This window comes from Struthio camelus, chromosome 1 (genome assembly GCF_040807025.1).
Source record: "Struthio camelus isolate bStrCam1 chromosome 1, bStrCam1.hap1, whole genome shotgun sequence".
In the NCBI taxonomy this organism is placed as follows: Eukaryota; Metazoa; Chordata; class Aves; order Struthioniformes; family Struthionidae; genus Struthio; species Struthio camelus.
The window spans coordinates 93923202-93945021 of record NC_090942.1 but is presented as its reverse complement, the minus strand read 5'-3'; the positions used below and the strand labels follow the sequence as shown (position 1 = coordinate 93945021).

General features: G+C 46.7%; 1 protein-coding gene across 6 annotated transcripts in view; it reads left to right on the top strand.

The window, feature by feature from the left end:
- The window catches only part of LOC104144278 (galactosylgalactosylxylosylprotein 3-beta-glucuronosyltransferase 1), a 31360-nt gene extending 12900 nt beyond the window's left edge, over positions 1-18460 (top strand). For 2 of the 6 annotated variants that reach the window (XM_009675212.2, XM_068958672.1), the window contains exons 2-6: positions 7862-8006; positions 8377-8915; positions 10248-10544; positions 11038-11145; positions 14701-18460. In XM_009675212.2, the coding sequence (XP_009673507.1) occupies positions 7895-8006; positions 8377-8915; positions 10248-10544; positions 11038-11124 (1035 nt within the window). In that variant the 5' untranslated portion in view covers positions 7862-7894 and the 3' untranslated portion in view covers positions 11125-11145; positions 14701-18460. Of the gene's footprint in view, positions 1-7857; positions 8007-8376; positions 8916-10247; positions 10545-11037; positions 11146-11344; positions 11599-14700 lie in introns of all 6 variants that reach the window. The other 4 variants (XM_009675211.2, XM_009675213.2, XR_011143761.1 and 1 more) reach the window with 3 other exon arrangements.
- The last annotated feature ends 3360 nt before the right edge of the window (positions 18461-21820 follow it).

Below are 21820 nucleotides of genomic sequence, written 5' to 3'. Positions count from 1 at the left end.
AAAGGACCTTGGTTCTGCCAGTACTTGGCAGCAGGGGAGAGAAGTCATGGTTTGAATAAGCCCCTGAGCTCCTTTTAAGATAAGCTAATTCCAGGCAGGCAGGTCTCTCAGGAGAGAGCTGGCTTTCTCAGGAGACATCTGGTACCTCCTGCTTCTGTTGGGGCCTGAAGTGCCAATCTTCCTCTGGGTATTTTTGGCACCCCTGGATTACCGATCTGGTCAGGAACAAGCAGCACAGATGCAGGAAAATCAGAAGTGGGTCGAAGGCTGCGTCGCTCTGATTCATAGCCCAGCATTGCCAAAGCGCAGGGCAGCGGGGAGGCCGTGACAGGTTGTACAGGTCGATCGAGAAGGACGTATGGGTCTAGGCTGATTAAAAATAGCGTATATCATTTTAGACCTCCTTTCTCAGGCTCTGGAAGGTTCCCTGTGTAGCTGAGTTTGGAGTTTAGTTCAAGGTCTAGGCTTTATCTGAGCTGGGTTACCTCCGTTCCTGCCGATAGCCCAGATAACGGTGGATATCCTCGTTTCACCTGGGCAGAGCAGGCTGAGCCACGCGCTGCTCAAAAGTACTGGCTCCCACAGGACCTAGCCAGCAGATTTAATTAGCTGCCTCAACTTTTCTTTTTTGCTTTTTGTTTTTTTGTTTTTTTTCCTTTTTACTTGGGAAGAGAACCCTGTGTAAAGCGTAGCCCTCCCCCACTTGGTGCTGTTTAGCAAAGAACCACCTGGCTGGGATAAAGAAGCTGTTTCACCCTCTGAGGAAAGGCGCCATGCCGAGCTGTTTGCAGAGCTGACAGGCCTGAGGTTGGCGGAAGATGCTTGGCCTGCAGACGTGCGGAGGGTGGAGGAGTGGGAAGAGAGCGCGAGGCGAAGGACGAGCCCGGTTTCTGGGCTGGAGTAACTGCAGTCCCATATGGCGAAGGGACCGGTGCTGGCAAGGACAGGATGGAGCTTTTCATTGCATCTGTGGAAGATGTGGGGGCTTGGGAAGGGAGGCTGTTTCACTAAAAGTGACTCATTTCCTGGGGAAGTTTCCCCCCCCCAAGGAGCCCTCGCGCTGAATGGCAGAGTGTAGCTGGGCCCAAACGCTGTGTCCCCACAGCTGCTGCTAGATCCCATCTTCCTGCCTTAGCGAAGGACCTGACCATCCTTCCCCATATTGTTTTACTATTTGTAGTTGTCTGGTTTTCATCTCTCCAGAGGTCTCAGTGGACATCGGTTATTTCTGCCTCACACGCTGTCCCCACGAGCAGTAGTGAAATATCATTATTCACACCACTCAGATGACGGGAGCTGCTTACCCAGAGTCACTCACAAGGTCTGTGGCAGAGGAAGGATTCAATCCTCGGCTAGCTGAGCATGAGGATTAGGACTGCCTTAGGACTGCAGTGGTCTGCAGTACCTGCGCTACTGGAAAGTGAGGTCCCAGTCACGGGTTTAGGAAAGAGCCATTCCCTTTCCTGATCCACCAGTAAAATGTCCCTTCCCAGAACATCCTCCTCTCCTTTTCAGGTTTTTTGTTCTTTTGGGTTTTTTTTGTTTTGGTTTGGTTGGGTGGGTGGGTTTTTTGCTTTTGAGTCACCCAGTTCCAGCAGAGAACTGCTGACTGGCTAGAAAACCAAATCTTCCCTTCTGTTTCCCACCCTGCACAAGAAACACTGCTGAAAGTGACCCCACTGGTGCTGTCCTTTAGATTTAATCTGTCCTTTCTGTTCTACATCGGCCCCTTGAGCGCAGATCTGACTCAGGGTCAGAGGAGTTCCACTGCAGAGAAATGTCCTGTTGTGACTCTGTTTGCGCAGTAATTACCCCTGCTAATCCCCTAGCAAAAACCCAGTCCGCCCACTTCTGTCTTTCCTTCAGTCCGTCCTCCCACTTAATTGTGCACATCTGTAATAGGCAGGAGACTGCCCAGTGTGGGGAAGCACTGCAGCATCTTGGCTGGTATCAATTTTACGCTGCGCTGAAGCTTTGGCCAAAGGCTCTGTGGGATGGGCCCGAGGGAATGGAGACGAGGGGATGGCAACTTTCTGTGCATTTCAGCAAGCAGAGACGGAGCCGTTGCTGATCACCACAAATACCGGCGCTGCCATGAATTATGCATTCCTTGTTTAAAGAGAGGTCGCTCTCATCAATAATTGAAATCTCCCTGCTCTGCCTTCAGCATCGCATCTCCCACACCGAGAGTTAGGGAACTCATGAAATCTGCATGGAGTTCCTCAAGGTGGTTAGGGGCTGGAGGGGAGAGGCAGCAAAATGCAGGCAAAACAAACCCAAAATCCTGCTGACAGTTCCAGTGTGTGAAATTAAGAGTCATCTACACCTGCCGGCAGCTCTGCTCCCATTCTGCCCTTCTCCTCTTCCCCACACCCTTCTCCTTCCCTCTCCACCTCCTCTCTCCTCGCAAGGTGCACACAGAACGGTAGGCTTGCAAACAGGGTACAAACCAAGATTACGGGGAGTTTTTTGAAACTTTTGGCTCCATCAGCTGAGATCAGTTTGCTTTGGGTGCTTGCCTAGACAAGTCTGTACACTTGGTGGCGGGATGTTCCTGGGGAACAGTGTGAACTCTGAAACTCGTCCCTCCTTAAAACGATGCTCTTTACAGTCTGTGTTTCAGATGACAGATATATTGTCCTGGGGCTGAGGTTGCTCCAGCACTCGCTCTGTGAGCTCGGCAGCCAGTCTGGCTGCCCTGAACCAGAGGCTGCAAAATTACTTTCCTTGCAGAGCAAACCTTTTGAAAGGTGTCATTCTCACGCTGAATCCAGTGGGTGGAGTGTTTTGAAATCTCAAAACAGAACTACCTAACTCTGGGTGATTCCAATAATTTTTGAGTTATCAGAAAGGAAGTAAATTGAGTACCTTTTTAACAGGGCTATAGCAAAATCACAGGCTCCTGAACTCACATAAGCCTCGTAAACCCCAGTGAGCCAGGCCTCTCCCTAGCTTTCACCTTTCTCTACCTTCCATCCACAGATGTGTCCTTTAAAATCACTCTGCAGCTCAGGAAGAAAATCACAAACTTGAGTATCTTAAAGTTGTATCCGAACAATGAGGCTGCCTAGGTTGTTTCCCTGCCTGGGAATCCTTAGCCCTCTCCCAACAGCTGAACTGCCCTGCTTATAGCAAATTGTATCGTCTGTTGGTAATTAGTCAGCAGTGGACAGAGGGGTCTGTCACACGGGATGCTCTGAACTACAGTCGCATCTCACTTCTCTTCAGCATCAGTCTGGGGCACACAAACTTGGGGCTAGGCTCTTCCCCGCACGCTTCTCTCATTCTCTTCTCCCAACTTTCAGATTAGTGCCCTCTGCATCAGCACAACAGCTTAATAGAGACCAGGTGCCATTGTGTCCTGGGAACTGAGAAGTCTGACAAAGCCACATCAGCTCATCATAGCACAAGAAACCTTTTGTCCTCAGCATACCCAGCTTTGTGCTGTCTGTGTGTGCGTGCACGCGTGTGTGTGTGTGTGTATGTTTGTTTATTTTTTAATGGAGAACAGAAGATTGATGGATGAAATTAAGAAGAGGGATGTGTAATTGGAAAACAGCTCAAGAAGGCTACAGGCAGCATATTGAAGGCATCCATCAAACATCCAGCTAATGTTGTTAAGGGTGCGTAACACAAGCGAGGGCTGCAGGAGACACTAGGAAAAAAAAGAAGAGGGAGGAGAAAGGGGAATAGGCAGGAAAGGGAAAACAGCAAGGGAGGAGAAGAGACAGCAAGAGAGTATAATCAGTAATATTTGTATTGCAATTGCATCCAAAGGCCCCTGTTGGGATCAGTACAGGAGCACATTAAGAGACAGCCCCTGCCCTCTACAGTTTAAACCCAGGAATTACGGGACGATTGCTGGAGACTGGTCTAGATGATCACAAAATTTTCTCGTGATCTACAAACCTCATTCACTGGGATCGACTCTGAATAGGTTTAAAGGCAGAGGGAAGATGGCTGGCTGTGCCAAGAATGCATGCAGTAATGTCTGCCAGCCAGGCATGCAATTAATCTGAGCCACTTAGGGGGTCTTTGTTTTTAATTATAAGATGTAGGTAAAAATATGTGTAGTAAACCTCTGAAAACCCCAGTGGGGCCATCAGCAGCCTACCCAGAGGCACTGACACGTGGCTAGGTTTTGATGCAGTATTTTCAAGAGGATGGGCTGATGCTTTAATGGACTACTTTGTGGGAAATATTCCATGTGCAGTGGCCATTAAGAAAATGCAGTTGTGTGGGGAAGGAGGCAAGATGAAGGTTAGTGTTATTAGGAGGTCAGCAGATGCCTCTAGTCTTGGAAACAGGGAGGAACAGACACCTAAAGACTAAGGAAAGGAGAGTGAAAGAGGCATAAAGGGGGCAGCAATAGTAGAGAGAAAGTAAGGCTTTAAAGAGGAAATAAAGTATCTCAAGACAGATTTTCTGAAAACAGTATTAAAATCAGGCTCCTTGTGAGGTTCACAAGTGACCTGGTGCTTTTTGCAGGGTTGAAGTTCTTCAGGATTGCTTGCTATCGAGAAGCAATAGAAAGAAAGTGAATGTAGAATTAAATGAGCAAAGAGCACCAGGGGAGCTGCACACACAGACAGCATCTCTGCTTGTTTGCGGTGTTCAGGAAGCATGAACAGGGCTGACTGTGAAGAGGAGAAGAAAGAACTAGAAAGAGATTTTGTTAAAGCTCTTCCAACTATGATCCTCTCTCCACTGTACTCTCTTGGTAACACAGCTGCCACCGCCGCTGCCTCCTCGCCTTCCCTCCAGGATCAACCTGCGTTTGCAGCAGCAGCAGGCCCGCTGCATAGAAACTGTGCCTGTATAATTAAGGCTTTTTATTAACAGGAAAAACACTGGCTGCCTCAGGAAACACTAACGTAGGGCCATTTGTAATGCCAAGCATCCCCAGAGAAGGCAAGGAGCTGTGAGAACCCCAAGCCAGGGCCTGGGTGAACCTGGGTGTCTGCTGCCGTTACAAGGAAGTGTAGACCCTCCTTTCATTTGCAGGCTTGGATTTCTTTGGTGGCTCTGCCTGTTTTCATAGCTCCGAGCGGCAGGAAGCCTTGCTCTGTCCTGCTGCTCTGATAAGGGAAGGGGATTTCCTGGGGGTGAAGCAGCCTCCGTGTGAGTACACCGTCCTGCCCTATGTCCAGCTTAAACCTGTAGGTTACTAGACACCTACCCCTTCTGCACTAGAGCTTGAAGGAGCCTCTGGTGCCTGCCCTGGACCCAGCCATCAGAAAGCAAAACGTGTTTGCTATAGAAGACTGCTGTTGGCATCACCAAAACACTTCTGTATGGCCCTCGGCCAAGCAGGTCCTTTGGCCTACTACTTGATTGGTTTTTCATAGCTTGAAGGTAGAAGAAAAACACCAAGTTGTTCCCTGAGTGAGCAGTTAAGAAGCATTAAGGATTATCACTGTGAACAGTTAATTTGGGGAACAGTAGAGGTAGGCTGCCGAGAGGGATTGCTCCAGCATCGTGCAGTTGGTATCTGATAAGGAATGAGTTCACGGTGCAGCAATTCTCTTACTAGAGCATGTGAGTGTGGTTTTTGCATCTGCTTGCCTACCAGAAGTCTTGCTGGGACATGCCAGACCTCTGTCAAATTTGGCTGAAATGGGTCTGATAGTTACTGGTGGTAGGGCTCTGATGAGCCCTGCAATCACATAACACTTGTTTTGTTAGGAAACCAAGGTAAAATGTCATTGAAAACATTGAAAACTGGTCCCAAGAAGAACCCAGATGATGAATTTAGAATTATGCCCTCTGATATCTTCCAGGAGTACCAGGTAGCTGCTGTCACTGCAGATCAGGTTCTCTAAGGCTGAAGCAGGGTGATCCTTCCCCTTTGGACAGATGAGGTGCTGCTGGGCCCCGATCCTGCATACGGAGTTTCCTTTGCATTCAGTGTGCCCGTTTCCCTTTGTGGACTTTGGTGTTAGATGATCAGCCTGCAGCACACCTAGGAAATACAAGGCAGAGCAGGATTTTAGAACCAAACAATTTGAACATCCTTTTGTTCCTTTGTGTCAACGTGATGCCATAGTCCTCTTCCCTCAAATTGTCTTCAGCCTAGGAGAGCAAGTGAGCCTGGAGCGGCTGTATCATACAGTAGCTCTCCAGTTCCCTAGGAGTGTCACTGCAGTTTCCCAATGGAAACCTCACTGTAGGAGAGGTAATGGAAGTTTTACGCTCCCTTTAGGTTCCAGGGGAGCATCTCTGTAGCAGGAAGGAAGTCCACTGGGAGAAATATTTGACATTAGAAAGGAATCCAAGAGGAAACAGACCACAGATGTTACCAGGAGGGGAGGGGAGGGGAATAAAATCTAGCAAATGCATGTCTCAATCAAGCATCAGGCAACCTGCTTGGAGTGACAGCAAAGAGTCTTCAGACGGCAACAAGCAACTTTGCTCTGTACCACTCAGTGTCTCCTTGGGTTGCTCTTCTGCAGCAGCAAAACTGGATCCCTCTTTCTGAAGCGCTGCTTTTGTTGCTGGGCGTGTGATAACAGGATTGAGAGCTTTAGTACCCAGAGAGAAACCAAAGAGAAGCTGGAAATTGAAGGAAAAGGTTCTTGACAGTGTGTCAGAGCCATACATACACTACACTACTGGACCTCCAAAAGTCACATCTGAGATCTGATGCTCATATGACTTACTGCGCACAGGCTATGAAGGAACTTTCAAATAGGAGAGCCAGGACTGGGATCTCATCACACCATGACCTTGAGTTATGTCCCCAGACAAGTGGTCTATAACAGACAACTAAGGACTTCAGTCTGTATTTTCCAAGCTGATCATTAATGTTGGATACTTTGTTGAAGGCATGCCTACCTTGAGAAGCCAAGGATCTGATTTCCAGATGAGCTGGCTGTTCATTAATCGTATTGACTAGTGGGAGCCAAAGGTGCTCAACAACTGGGAAAAAACAAGCACAGGATTGCTGTAGCTTTGGAGTGCCTGTAAATAAGGCACCCCTTGTTGTTGATTATTCCTGATACTTTCGTCCTTGATTTTTATTTTCCTTTAGTTCCTCTCACCTTATGGGGAGAAAACATTTGAAATCAAATGTTAACTGTTGTGAATCCTCAGCTCTCCTGGTCATGTACGTTACAGAAATACTATGAAGGAAATTAAAGTATTCAAAAGTCTATGATATAAAATAAATGCTGCAGTGGCCAAATACTGCAAGCTAGCAGTAGAAAGAGATCTGGAATAATTAAGCTTTCAGCAAGCACCACCAGCACTGTGGAATGACTGAGGCAGGGGCTTTGTGGAAAACTTAGTAGGTAACGGTGTGGTTATTGACTTTATCAATGCATCTGCATAAGGAGGATGAATTTAAAACTGCAAGAGTGAAAGAGATGCTAGGCATCTTTAGGGTCCCTGACATTTTCTCTTTGTTTTGCCCACTGGCATATTCAAGAATGCAAATCTTGCACACAATTTTAAATAATTCTGCCAGTTAAGCACATTAAATGCTTACCACTAGGCTCAGGAATGAACACCCATCTGGAACGGGGGCAAGTAACAGTCATCTTAGGCCTCAGACTCAGCAAGGTGAACAACCTTAAGTCAAGGACAGCTAGTTCATCTCTGGGCAGCAGGTGGTTCTTTATAGCAACATAAATAGATAAAAGCTTATATTCAATAGCATAGGAATTATCAGGCCTGCAACCTAATGGGACTCCTGATTATACTTCAACAAATGCTTTGCTGTATAATAATGTCCATCATTTATTATGTCTCCCTCCAAGCAAGCTGAATTCAGTCTGTTAGTCTGGTCTCTAATCTTACTGTCCTAGTGTTTATGGTGACTGGTATTTCAGAGGCTTTCTCTTTTCCCTGCTCTGAAAGGTAGAGAGATGCCTGGGCATTGGAAGCTCTCTGCAGCATGCTGAGGAGACGTAACCTTCTTACCACGCTCCTGATCGCCTTGCCATGGGCTCTTCTCCTAACTTTGTGGCATCAGTACCCAACCACCCGCTACCTCAGCCTCCTGAGAAGTAAGTGCAAAATCTCTGCTGTCAATATGCCTGTCGCTGTGACAATTGCTGGTGAGAGCCCTCAGTAAGAGACTCCCTCACAGGATGAGTTAAACCAAAACAAATTTGCTTGAAGCAGGCACCCAAGCTGTTCTGAAGAGCATGTCCTTCGGCTGTCTTCAGAAAGAGGCTGCTGTGCTGAGTATTGCTGTTATGGTGCTTGTGAGAGGGAGCACTCTGAGAAGAGGGTTGTCAGGGAACCTCTGCCTCAGGCAGACACCAGACCGGCAGATCTGCAGCATCCCTCGAGAGGAGGCAGCCCTGCAGTGATTAGTTTTCTAACATCTTTCTTCCTCTTCCCTCCTTCTTTCCTTCCTTCCTTTTGCCCCAGAAGAGACAGATGAGAATGTGACCTCTAAAGCTCTTGTCAATGGTACATCTGCACTGAGAGAGGAAGGCCTCCCATCATGCATGCGGCAGCAGCAGAGCATGGCGGCAACGCCTAAAGTCATCCAGAATTATGTGTACTCCAGGCCTCCCCCATGGTCAGACACCTTGCCAACCATCTTCGTTATCACCCCTACCTACACCCGGCCAGTGCAAAAAGCTGAGCTGACCCGATTGGCCAACACCTTCCTGCACGTACAGAATCTGCACTGGGTGGTGGTGGAGGACTCGCCCCGGAGGACCAACTTGGTATCCAACCTGCTGGAGAAGGCAGGGCTTAACTTCACCCACCTCAATGTGGAGACCCCCAAGAGTCTGAAGCTGGGCCTGTCCTGGATCCCATCCCATACCCCAAGGGGGACACTACAGAGGAACCTGGGGCTGCACTGGCTGAGGAACAGCTTCAGCAACACTGCACCACCAGAAGGGGTAGTGTATTTTGCCGATGATGATAACACCTACAGCCTGGAGCTCTTTGAAGAGGTAGGAACCATAAAATTACATGGGACAGAAAACACAATATAGCTGCAAACATATACAGCCAGACCTCTTAAGGCAAGGTCCTCAGAGAGATCTCTGAGGCAGGACTACCAAATGAACTTTTAGCACCAGCTGGGAGACGAAGGTTCTGGCGTGCTGCCTGCAGCCCTTCCCTCTCTGCACTCTGCGGGAACTGGGAATAGGGCAGATATAAACCAATGGTTATGCAAATCCAGTAGCCATTCTTGAAAGGGCTAAAAGATCAAACAGTGCATCAGCCATGGTGTAGGCTGCAGGTGTGCATAGGCGGTCACCCAACATTGCACCAACTAAATCTCCTTTTGCCAGGTCTGTTTTCATAGGGGTCATAGAATAGATGCCCCAGAGGAGCAGAGGTTCAGGGAGAACTGACTTGGTTTAAATAAGCACAAAGACAAACTTCTGCCAAAACATAAATCTTCCCTGTTGTAGCAGTGTTAGAAAAGTTGACTGACTTTCTAATCCACTTTTTCCCCTTTCTTGCCCTTCTGTATTCTGAGTTCCAACCACCACAACAAAGCCATGTCCCTGGGATCAGAAAAGCTTGCCCAGACTTCTGCTGGAGACTTGGCTTTTGTGAGATGTCAAGTCTATGGCAGACTTGCAAAGATGATTATTCAGTAACACTCACTTGTCACCAATTTAAGCCAAACTGTAATACACCACTCAAAATCCTGTGTTATGCATCAGTGTTATTTCCAGTTTTCACAGTTTTTTAGATCTCTGCTAAGCTCATCCTTTCCTATTTCCTTCCAAGTCCTTTCAGGCAATTTCAATAAACACTCACCCTCTTAGGAAGTAGCCATGGATGATAGAACAAGGTGGGGTGTGGGGGGGGAAGTTGCTGTAAGTAAGGACTGAGATGCATCAGTGAGGGAGGTAGATTACTTGAATAATGGTAAAGATGGTGCGAGTGGAGCTGATAACAGGGAGCTAGAGGCCCGGTAGGAGCTGTGTTTGGAATGTTTCTATTAAGAAAATTATAAAAGTTCAGATGAGATTAGAAACCAAGCTTTTCCCTCTTCTGGAGGACTGAATTTAGGTAATAAAATGCAGTGAATTTTGCTGTTCAGAGCAGAAGACTATGTTAAGACAGAGCTCATGGCATTGCAGACTGTAGCTTTTCAAGCAGTAGCATAGGTGAACAAGAGTGTGTGCTGCTTAGAGCTGCATGATTGTGTAGGAAGTCAGTGGGGGAGGATAGGTGCCAAATGATACAGAGGATGGTATACTAACAGGCTGGGACAAATGTCACAGGGCTGAATTCTCACACCACTGTTTCCTTTTGGCCCACAGATGCGTTACACAAGGAGGGTGTCAGTCTGGCCGGTGGCTTTCGTTGGGGGTCTGCGATATGAATCCCCAAAAGTGAGCCCAGCAGGGAAGGTCGTGGGCTGGAAAACGGTCTTTGATCCCAACCGACCCTTCGCTATTGACATGGCTGGATTTGCCATCAGCATCAAGCTAATATTGGAGAAGCCTCAAGCCAGTTTCAAGTTGGAGGGAGTTAAAGGAGGCTACCAGGAAACCAGTTTGCTGAAGGATCTGGTGACTATGGATGGGTTGGAGCCAAAAGCAGCCAACTGCACAAAGGTGAGCAGGACAAGGGACCTTGAAGATACCTTCCTTTTGCCGGGTTCTGGCCTCTCCTGCAGCCTCCTGCTATGCCCCATTCACCTTCCACTGTGCCTGCTCTTGCACACCTCAGCTCAGAATCATGCTGAGGGAGCTAGAGCCTGTCCAATGCTTTGCCGATGAGAAGCACAATGAGTGCTGAGGAACATGGAGTGCTATGCATTGTAATTGTGTTACTAAAGAGCCTCAGCTGCATAATTTACACCTTGATTTCTTCTCCAAGTCCAGGAGGATTGGCAGAGGGTTGAGTGTGGGGTTTTGGTCCAGAATGATCTCTCCTCCTTGCCACTCTTTCATGCACTTATAAAGTCTCCCCCAGGTTCTGAATTAAGTCCTTTGAATTGCACGCTTCAAACAGTTCTGAGCCCCAGGTTGCTCAGGATCCTACCTGCTGCTCTCAGTGTTTCCATGGCATCCAGAGCCCCTCAACTCTCTTTGTGATTCCCTGTAGGTGCTGGTCTGGCACACAAGAACTGAGAGGCCTACTTTGGTTAATGAAGGCAAACGTGGATTTACAGACCCCAGAGTAGAGGTGTAAGCAGAGAGCCAGCTCCAGGGTGTGAGTATCCTTGTACTTATCGCTTTTAGCAAGGCAAATAATCTGTACTACTTTCCTTATTTGTGTTATTATTTCCTCTAGGACTGCATACATAAGACAGTCCCAGTAATTCCCTTATCTCATTCTTTGCACAAGAAACAGATTCTCACCTTTACTCCCTTACTGTCTGCATTTCTTACTCATTCATGCCTTCCTGCAGTTCACGTGGAAGTTTTGCCTGCATAAAGACAAGAAAAATCTCATAGTTTCACTCAATAATGACAAGTCAAAGTTTTTGCTCCCCTATAAGAGATTCCTGCCAGGTCCAAAGTCTTTTTGGTGTAGGAGTTGCTCTACAGTGTGTGGAAAGACATCACACGCCTGCAGATGATGAGCTTCCTCCCTTGCAGCCCTGCAGCCCTGCCACCTCTGCTGTGCTTCATTTGTCTACCTTCAGCTTTTCTCCTGCAAGAGGTACTTCATGACAAACCATGGTATGGGGCAGCACGTAAAGGCTGATGGGACACTTACACCATCTCAAAACAGGAACCAGCAAAAAGTAACCTATACAAACTCTCACGCAGTCTGAGGGGCTCCAGTACTGACATTACCAGTGGTAGGAGTACACCTGCTATTGAGGAGAAATAGTGAAAGCACTAGGAGTGCCTGTGTGGTCCACAGAGAAAAGTTCAGCAGGACGAAGGGTTTGTAGCCACCACCACAGGCAAGGGCAGGAATGTATCGGAGCTCAGTGATATGTTCATAGAAATTAAGACTGATGAAGAATAAGCTCCAGAGGAGTTGTAGAGACATTGACCTCTAAATATTTACCAGCTATAGGGTAGACTGTAGCTGGGCTCTCTGCATTGTTGTGTGCTTGGCAACGCCGCTCTGGGTGACTCTTATCCCAGCTATCCAAACCCAGCATGACCTAGTGGCTATGATCTCCTCTTTATATCAACTGTCCAGCCCTCTGATATCAGTGTTTGTCCTTGGCAGAATCCTAGCCCACAAATCCCAGAATAAAGGTGTCTGATTTGGGAGGATCTAGGTCTTCCTGGAATGACACATTCCTGTGGCAGGGTACAGGATGCTGAATGATTTACCCCTCTATTTTGGAAGATATTCCAGGGCTGCTTTCATTCCTGTCCCCAACATACCCTTCAGCCCAGAACTACCAGTGGAACAAGAATGACAGCTTTTTCACACACAGTCACGAGTGTTTCAACTTCTGCACTGACCTAGCATGTGTATTGCTTGTAGCTGTGTACGGCATTTCCATATCATCTTATCACCTCTGAGTGATAGCCATACAAAGAATGAAAGGTAACCCCAGCTCTGGCACATGGCAGGGGTGGGAGTAGGGAACCTGGTGTATCCTACCTGGCCCTCCTGTCAGGCGCAAACCCTGTATCATATCTGCCAGCCTTCCATGAATATCTCAGATATCCTAGGGAACCTGAAATGATGCTAGGCACCTATGCTTGGCAGCAGCACCTCTCTTGGCCTGTGCTTGTGTGACTTTCACTAGCAGAAACGTGCTCATTTTATAAACTCATTCATGCTGAGGCTGCAGTAAAGCAAAGCTATGACTTTCCAAGCTCAGCTCAGCTCCGGATCCAGTTAACTAACATGGAGGTGTTCATACAGGATGAGCAGACTAAAAAAAAAAAAGACACATTAGGCCTGCTTGCCTACTTATCAGAGGAGGAGTTAAGTACTCCGTTACAGACGCAGAGTGTGTGTGTGATGATTTTATAAATGTAGTACTTACGTGTCTGCTCTTTTGTCCTCATCCTCACTCCCCCCTGGCCAAACATTTACTATCTTCCATGAGACATGCCATTCACCTACAGTGAATTCTCATGGGAATGACTTCCTGCAGGTCAGAATTTGACCCACAGCCCCTTCTGTATCATCTTCCATGTGGGGCACCTGTCCTGCCTGCCAACTGGGCCGGTAGCACCCCCTCCAGGAGACATCTCCAGAGCAAGGCCTTCGGTGTGAATGCGCTGCCCTGAACAGCCTGGTGGATTCGACTGAGAGATTCTGCTGAGCTTCAGAATCTTGCAGACATGATCTAGATAAGCTAGAGGAAAAACAGGTGAAATTCCTCCCCTAGGGATGTTCTGTTCTATAGCCACAATTGTGAGAACATTTCTGTTTTTCCCTTCTGAGAACTTGTCCTCATTTTGGGTCAGATCAGGCCAGGCAAGTCCCAGATCTCCCAGAGGCTTTTTTTCCTTTACCCCAGGTAGACATTGCTTGGTGCAGGGTTTGGTGCTCTGTTAACCCCTTAGTTCAACCACTTTCATGGCTTCTGGGCATGTGTGCATACTCTCTGGCTTGCCAAACTGCAAAGATCAGGCTTTAACGGGTACTGCATAAATACAGTTACATCCTTCCAGTTGCAGTCCACTCTTATCCTCCCTTGCATTCTCACCGCTCTTAACTGTGTTTAGCTGAACCACTGCTTTGTTTGTGAATCTGTGAGAGACGAACTATACACTCCAAATCAGAGCAGATCGGAGAAGGGGAAACAATAAGACATATGCCACAGTTTTGATTTTCACGAGAGACAATGAAAAGAGCTCAGAATTTACTGACAGCGTTTTACCTTTCTGCATTGGAAATTCTGCTTTTCTCTGCCCCAAGAACCACTAGGGATGATCTGAAATGTGTTAAGATTAAGGACAGTGAGCAAGATCCTCAGCCACTTCTCCAGTCATTTGATGCAAAATGGAGGAGCAGGAAGGGCATAAAGGAGGTCTCTCAGCCCATCTTCAGCTAAACTCAGACTTTCACTGTGGAGATATTGCAGAAAATAGCCATAAGCCTGTTCTCTGAAAAACACTGTGGGGACGTGCAGGGTTGGAAGGGGAACGCTGGGGGTGTGGGAAATCCTTAGGATTGTCTGTGTTATGATAGGGGCCACAGATCAGCCAAAAGCCATTATAGCTTATATCCCTGCAGACTGCCATAGAAACAAAAATGCTGGTTTCTGAGCGCAGCAGATAGGGACTAGTTTCTCTTAGTATTTTTCCTTTGTTGAAGTCCTGAAATCTATCACTCAAAAATGGTGTTAAAAACTAGCTATTCTTATTGTTAACACCTATAACGGGCATTTGAGAGAGAAGAGCTCACTTAGTTTAGCTTAACTCTTTCTGCTTTGTGATATCTGGAGATAAGGAAAGAAATTGCCTCGTTTTTCAGAGCTTCCAGACAGACTAAACAGGGATCCTCAGAGCTGATTGTCTTGCTTTTTCCTAGAAAAAATATCGGAGGGATTAAATAACGATTTTACTGGGAAAAAAAAAAATCTTTCAAAACCTTTTACTAGTTCATAAAGAAAAAATCCCCCCCCCCCGACTCTGTGGTATAGATAGAAAAAACAGCACTTCAGCCATATCCCTAACCTGAGGTGGTAGCATGGTTGAGGAACCTGCTTACCGATACCTTGTGTTTATCTGAGCAAAAGCACAACTCTCTTGAAAATGCATCTCTTGACATGATGTAGTGGATGTGGTATTGAGACCTACTTCCTTTCCTTACCCCATCTTGTGTTTGTTTTGACAGAGGCACAGGGCAGTGTTTGTTCCAGAAGTTCGTCAGCAACCACAACAGCTGTGCACGCTGCCCGTTCTGCCCAGCACTCTGCTCCACCGCTGGAGGATAATGAAAGCTCCCAAATGTGGCCACATCTATCAGCTGGCACTGCCCGAAAGGTGGTAACAAAGAGGGACAGAGCTGATCCTGTGATCCTATAGATCTTTACCTTTGACTTCATCCACTGGCTCTCATTTCTCATTTGGGAGAGGAGTGCTTCCCTTTCCCTGTGGGGCCTGTGTTCATTCATTAAACATAAAACTTATTAGACGTGATCTTCATTCTCTGCTGTGCCAGCATAAAGGCTGAAATCCAGGATGGGTGTAGGATCTCTGAAGATCTCTTGGCAGCTTGTGAAACTATAGCTGTACAGCTGTGGCAAGCTGCAGGGATTCAGGGCTTGGAGTTGCTGCAGAAGCACATCTATCAGTCAGCCTAAGAATGGGATGCTCTCAAAACAGCTTAAAAACAAAGCTAGCCTGAGAGAAGGTCTCCCTCTGAAGGATACACTCAGATACATACATGGCTCAGCCTTCAGTTTTGGGCAGGGAGCTGTACTGAACCACCTCATTCTCAGTTTGGGAGTTCAGAAAAGTACATAGGTATCAAGTAGGGATCTGGTGCCTCAGCTTGCCACCTCAGCTGAGAATGGAACCGCCCTGAATTATAGTTGTTTTGGAAAATGCCATACCAGATCCCCAGACCCACAGCCCTCTGGATAAAGTTCCTCTCCCGCTTGGGGAGACCTGGCAAATACTGTACTTCAAAGGCCATGCCTCCACTTGCCACTGGAGAGCCCAGAAAGCAGGAACAAAGATGGGTGGACTTGGAAGGTTTGTTTCTAGCCTGGAACCCAACTGCAGCACCATCAGGCACTTCAGTAGCCTCGAATCAGATATATAGAGCTGTTTCCTCAATTTCCACAGACAAAGACACCTCTCTGGAGTGGAGGTGGGTGAGAAATGCTCAGAGAAGAGGAACCCTGAGCCTGGGCTCATCTCCTGCGATAACATCAAGGAATGTGGAGAGAAACCGTCAAGGAACTATTCTTGAGCACCATAAGTGACAACTGAAGTAGTAAATGTGACAAAGTTTTCCAGGTGAACTTTGAAAGGCATGTTTGGCCCTGTAAACAGAAAGAAGAGACATTGTCATCCAGAACAATTCCCTTTCCCTTAATAAAACAGGGGGACAGTGAGGTTAAAGGCAGCTCACAAAGGAGGAGCTAGCAAATAAGGACTGGAGGATGCACTGGATTAAAAGCACAATCGTTTGTATCATGTAGGAAGGGGGCAGGTGTCACTCCAACTTCCAGGAGGAGAACTTAAATGACCCAGAAACCCCTCTAAGCACATCTTGAAAACCATCTTCATTCAAGCCATGAGAAACAAGGCTTTAGGCTTTCAAAACACATTGAGGATTTTCATAGCTGGGGGAAAGTTATGAGTAATTGTACCATTCCCCACCCAAGAAAATCTGGGCTGGCAGGAGACTTATTTATTTTTTGATTTATTTATACTACAATTCTTTTCTGCCTATTCCTTGTTTTGTCTTACTTTTTAGCTTAGATCATCTGACCTATTCATGAAGAAAAAATATTCCCCCTCCCACCCCAAACTCTCACAGAAGAACAGTAGAGCTTTGCATTCACTGCTGAATGTCATGTTTCATGCTCCCTGGGGTTTCTTTACAATGGCATCTTAAACTGGCAAAATAATCAGAAACACAGCAAGCAGGGGAGTTTAGCAAGGGGAACTGCCGTTCCTTTGTGCAAGAGATGTGGGTGGCACTAAGTTTCTGGCCCCCGAGCAGTCATACCGAGGTGAAAACATGTGCAAAGGACTGTCTCGCTCAGCAGACAGTCCCCATGGGATTTTGGGAAGCTTCCAAGAAGAGGGCTCTTCGAAGGATATCTGAGAGAGTATATGTGCAACTAGTAGCAGCACACCCTGCTATAGGAGGGAGGTCAGAGTACAAGAAGGGGGAAAGGGGGAAAGGCACAACCTCTCGGAGGAGAATTCATGAGAAATTAAAGAACAGGCAGCAAATAGAGAAATGGAGGCTGCCCTTATTTTAAGTTTAGTGAGGCTCAGGCCAGAGATAAGCATACCCAGGAGAAAAAGCTACCTTGTCACCCATCTCAGCATGAAGGAATACTAAATGTACCATGAAAACTGTATCTTCTCTGGATCCTAGAAAATAGTCCTGACTGTTTTTTACGGGCGTCTGGCATTTTGGAACTGGATAGCATGAAGGAAGCCTGGCTTCTGTAAAACACTTTTTCTTCTCTCTTTGTCAGAGCTTTATCTCCTGGGCTCTCCATGAGGTAACAGGCTTGGCCCACCCACCCCTGCCACTAGACTGGCAGGCTCATTGATCCCATCTAGCATTAAAACAAGAAAGTGACCTTCTTTGTGATTTTAATGAATGAGCAAGAGAGAGGGAATCTTTATCCCTCTTAAGGGATAAAGAGAGGGAATCTATATCCCTCTTAAGCAAAGGAGTTGCTTAAGATCTTCCATTTTCCCCTCTGAGATGGGCAAGGTTGCTGCCCGTATGAAAAGGAGTGGATACGGTGACTAATTCCCTGGCCTTTGGTTCAGCTTTTGAGATTTTCATACAAGTCCTATGTAGAATTTTGGCACTGCTAGTGAAAGTTTGCAGCAAGGGTCTATTCCCATTGCAAAGGATACTCCCCAACCCATGTTTTTAGGGATTTCTTCTCTCTGCATTCCTACAAGAAAGCAAAGTTACTATTCCTATTTTTCCCACCGGGAAATTGGATTCCAGTGCGCTGTGCTACGCTGTCAGCTTAGCGCAGGTCTGAGCCTGCTCTCAGGGCCAGACCCTTCACACCGTTTCCATTCTTGTCCCAGCCTGAACCTGGAGCCCTGCAGGGGAGGAGATTCTGTGAATCAAGAAATTTCGTCACACCGCAGATTGTGCAGGCCCAAAGCCTTGTATGGGCAGCGTGGATGTACACAACTACCATTCCAGGCTAGCAGACATTTGGACCTGTTCAGCACAAATGCTCCTCCTCTGCAGAGCAGATGATGGACAGCAAGGACTGTTGCCAGTTGAGATACACGAGCTAAGGGCAAATGAGTAAGCAGTGCCACAACTTAAGATGGCTATTTATTAGCAGAGCTGGTGGGAGAGCCCAAGAGCAGAGCAGCAGTGAGGGCCACAGGTTTCAGGGTAAGCAAATATAGGGGTGCAGTAGGGAGGGAAGCTGCAGATCAATCCTAAGATAGTTAAAACAGGAGAAGGAATTGCAGCTCCTGTTTTTTACTAGCATATTAGTGTCTGATACTCATGTTCTCTGAGATTCATCTAGTTCACCAGCCAATGAATACTAACATTTCCTGTTGCAGAAAATACTATTGACAAAAGAAAGAGAATGTCAAGGAAGTAATTTTTAATGGTTATTTATTTATATTGAACGGTACTAGAGCGTTATTAAATATGATGTAAATAGTACAACATGGCACCATTGTTTGTCTTGCAGTTGAAGTGCTTACTTCTTTTCCAGGAAAACAGTGGGCTCTGTAATGGAGAATGTCATCAGTTTCAATTGTTCTCATTTCAAGGGAATTCTCTCCAGTCTTCATCTGACTTAAACGCTACATGAGAAATGCAAGCAAAAACACATCAGTTCTCTGGGACTGGAAGAGGCTGCCTGCATTATGGAGGTGAAGAGACAGAAAGGAACACGGGTATTCTGTCTAAACTCCATAATTCCACGGCAACCTGTCATTCGGGTGATGTGGTGGCAATCCCTACCAAAACTGCTTCGTAAAAATGCCGATCAATCTCAGAAGTGCATGGTGGTCAAACATAGGGCAGTCAGTTCTCCATCGCAAGGGTCTTAATGCAGTGGCAAGCTGTATGGCACAGCTATGCCGAAACAAGGCTGCTGCTGCTGACAGTGAGCAAAGACTACGTGATTTCTGCTACGTAATGTTATTTAAGTTAGTTCTGCAGGCAGCAGTCTCCCACTCCAGCTTTGTTCGGCCACCCAGCTCCTGCACACTGTCCTTCCACCTGGGAAGAGCCAGGACAAGCTCCTGGCAGCATGATGGGAAGACATAACGGATCCCCCACAGGAATGTGGGAACACATCGCATGTCTAGGGTCTCAGCAAAAGTTGATCCATGGTCATGTATCCATTTGGCCAGTCTGCTATGTGAAAAGTCTCCCCGAGTGGTCCTGGAGGCCGTGAAACCCCTCAAGGGACATTTTTCAACTGCCTCCCTCCTGCTGGGTCAGTTGCTTAGGATAGGTAGCAGTGAGAGGCAGCCAGGGCGATAGCTTGTGGCCCTGTGCAATTGCATCTCCTGGGGAGGGGGAGACATCCAGGAGCAGCACCAACAGGGTAAGGAAGAGTAGGCTAAGGCATTATAAGGTCTTGTCTTCCTAATGAATCAGACACTATTACCAGTTCCTGCTCCTGCCAGTCCCTAGTAAGCCACTGGGAAAAGTGCATAAACCCTCACCACAGCAGTAGGTTTCAATGGGATCACGTAGAGAAGCAGCTCAGGTCTCTTGATTCTTACTTCTCCCTCCGGTTAGGAGGAAAACGGATGGGCCCATTTGATGGGAGCCCAGTGTGGGCTAATCCACAAGGCTGGGAGAAGCTAGTAGACTCAGGTCATGTTTCTAATGCTGTTTCTGATTTACTTTGTCACTTGGCCAAGGTACATCCCATCAGCTATCTGTAACTTTGGTTTTTGTTTTTTGTGTTTTTTTAGTTTATTAGAGGACTGGCCAAATCCAGGCCTGCTTAGGTCATAACAATCACATTTGCAAAGGTGTCGCTTAAGGTGCAACACGGGGTGCCCAAGCAAAGGCTCTGAGAAAGGCTGAGAAAAAAATGCAGTGGCTCGAGTCATGTGAAATTTCCACTCCACTATAAAACATTGTTGCCCCCTAAAAAACAGGAACAGCTCTGCTTGGCTATGGTGGCTGAAAGCCCCTACAGTGCCTTTAGCAAGGCTTAGTGCTACCTTCATCTCTCCTTGATAGAAACCCTGGGGGTGGGGAGGGCAGTAGATGAGCAACATTGTCTGATACAGCCCAACTACCCTGCTGGGCATCGCTCTGTCACGCCAGTGCTTTGTTCCTTCCCTCCATTTGCCGTGCACCTTTAAGGCTGGGCTTCCCAATCACTCTGCTGCATTTTCAACAGGGAGCTACTGCAGGTCCCGGAGAGCAGCGGGGGAGGAATAGGAGAAAAAGAAAAGGCAAATAAGAATGAATCGTATTAAATGGTGTGAGGTACTTCTCTCAGTCTCTCGTCACGTTCAAGAGTGATTGGCGGTGAAATTACACTTGGAGGGAGGGGAAGCGCCCTCCCCTGGGACATCCAGAGGCTCTTGCACAAGCTTAATTTCAAGCTCTGTTGAAGATGGTATTTGTCTTTTTTTTTTTTTTTGTATGCATTTGTTTAATTTCTCAGGAGAACATGTGAAAATGAGAAAGGCAGACCTTTGACTGTGAAGATAGCCCTGTGCCTGCTTCTTATGGATCCAGTCTTGCATTGTTTTCTTCCATCACTGCCCTCAATACATCTGTGCTCAGGGGTTGCAAAAATGCCTTCCATCTCCCTTCCACGCTTCAGTAGAGATAGTTAATTTTTTTTTTTTATTTAAGCAATCCAATTCATTTTGAATTAAAAAAAAAAAACATAGCTTTCCACAGCTTGGTTTAAAACAGGGATACTGTGACCTTGAAAAGGCTCTGTGGCTTGGGTCTGTCTGGCACCATGAAGTTCCGATCCGTATTCAGCTCTCCAATCCATACTTGCTTTCTGGTGAGAAAAAAGCTTATGGTGGGTTATGATCCAGCCATTTCAGTGATGATGGCTGAAAGGGAAAGAGAGAAATCATGATTCTTGCATGTGGTTTTGAAAGGATGTTGAAGGAGGCGATCCCAGAGGTTCAGTTCTCCCAGGCAATATAAAAAGACATGCTGTTTGCACACAGTTGGTCTGGCTAGTTACATGTTAGTTTTCCAATCCCGAGAGTATATATACCCACAGATTTAAATAAAGATTGGGGCAGGCTGCTACCTTCCCAATTGACCTGCTTGTGCCTGGAAACAAGCACAAGGTGACAGCTATTACAACTAACACGTGGCGGCCAGTTTAAGTTAGCTGAGCTGCTGGTGCAGGTCAGTTGCAGTGTGCCTGGCTTCTCCCTGCCTCAGAAAGGGGTGGAGGCAGACAGACCTTGCCCAGGTTGTTCCAACATCACGGTTTTCTACCATGACCCAAGGAGGGATTGTAACTGAAGCATAAAGTCAGGCAGTACCAGGTCCTAAAGCAGTTGCTGCCAGCAACCCCAGGCCGTACCACGAAACTCTTGGTTTCTCTGTTTGTTTCACTACTGACACAGAGATTAATTATTTCCTGTCCGTGGCATTGTGTTCACCGGAGCTTTCAATAGAGCAGTGAGTCTCTGCTTTACTGCAAACCAGAGCATAAGATGATAGGCAAAGGTTAGTTGTTAGCAGGACAAGTAGGAATTTGCATGCAGGAGAAGTCCATGTTTGCATATTTTGGGTCTTCTGAAAGATTCCCTGCAGACTGTGCTACTTCCTATAGGTTCTCAGCTTTCAGTGAAAGTTATGGGATAGTACTTTTTGGTACAAATTGTGTAACCACAGTGGTGTTGAAGTGCTATCACAAAACAAGCTATTGGCTATACTTAGAAGGTGCAACCAACATGAGTTCAAACTGTGGAGGGAACGTCTTGATTCTTTTCTGAAGACAGGATAAATACGAATGCTAATGGAAGACTAGCACGATGAGAGATGGTAAGGCCCCAGGTATGTAAAACTAGATATTTACTTTTTTACTTACTTACTCACCAACTTATTTATTTAATGGCATGTACAGCAAGAATGCCTAAGAGTCCTGGTCACGGACCAGACAGTATGCAAACAACTACTATGCACAGTGAACAAGTGGAATGGCTCTCTCTACAAAGAGTTTACAATCTAAGACAACAGATGAGGATTACAAGGAAATAAGCTAACGCTGACTAGTGCAATCAGTTTGCTATGTCAGTACAGCAAGTTTCTCTAAACA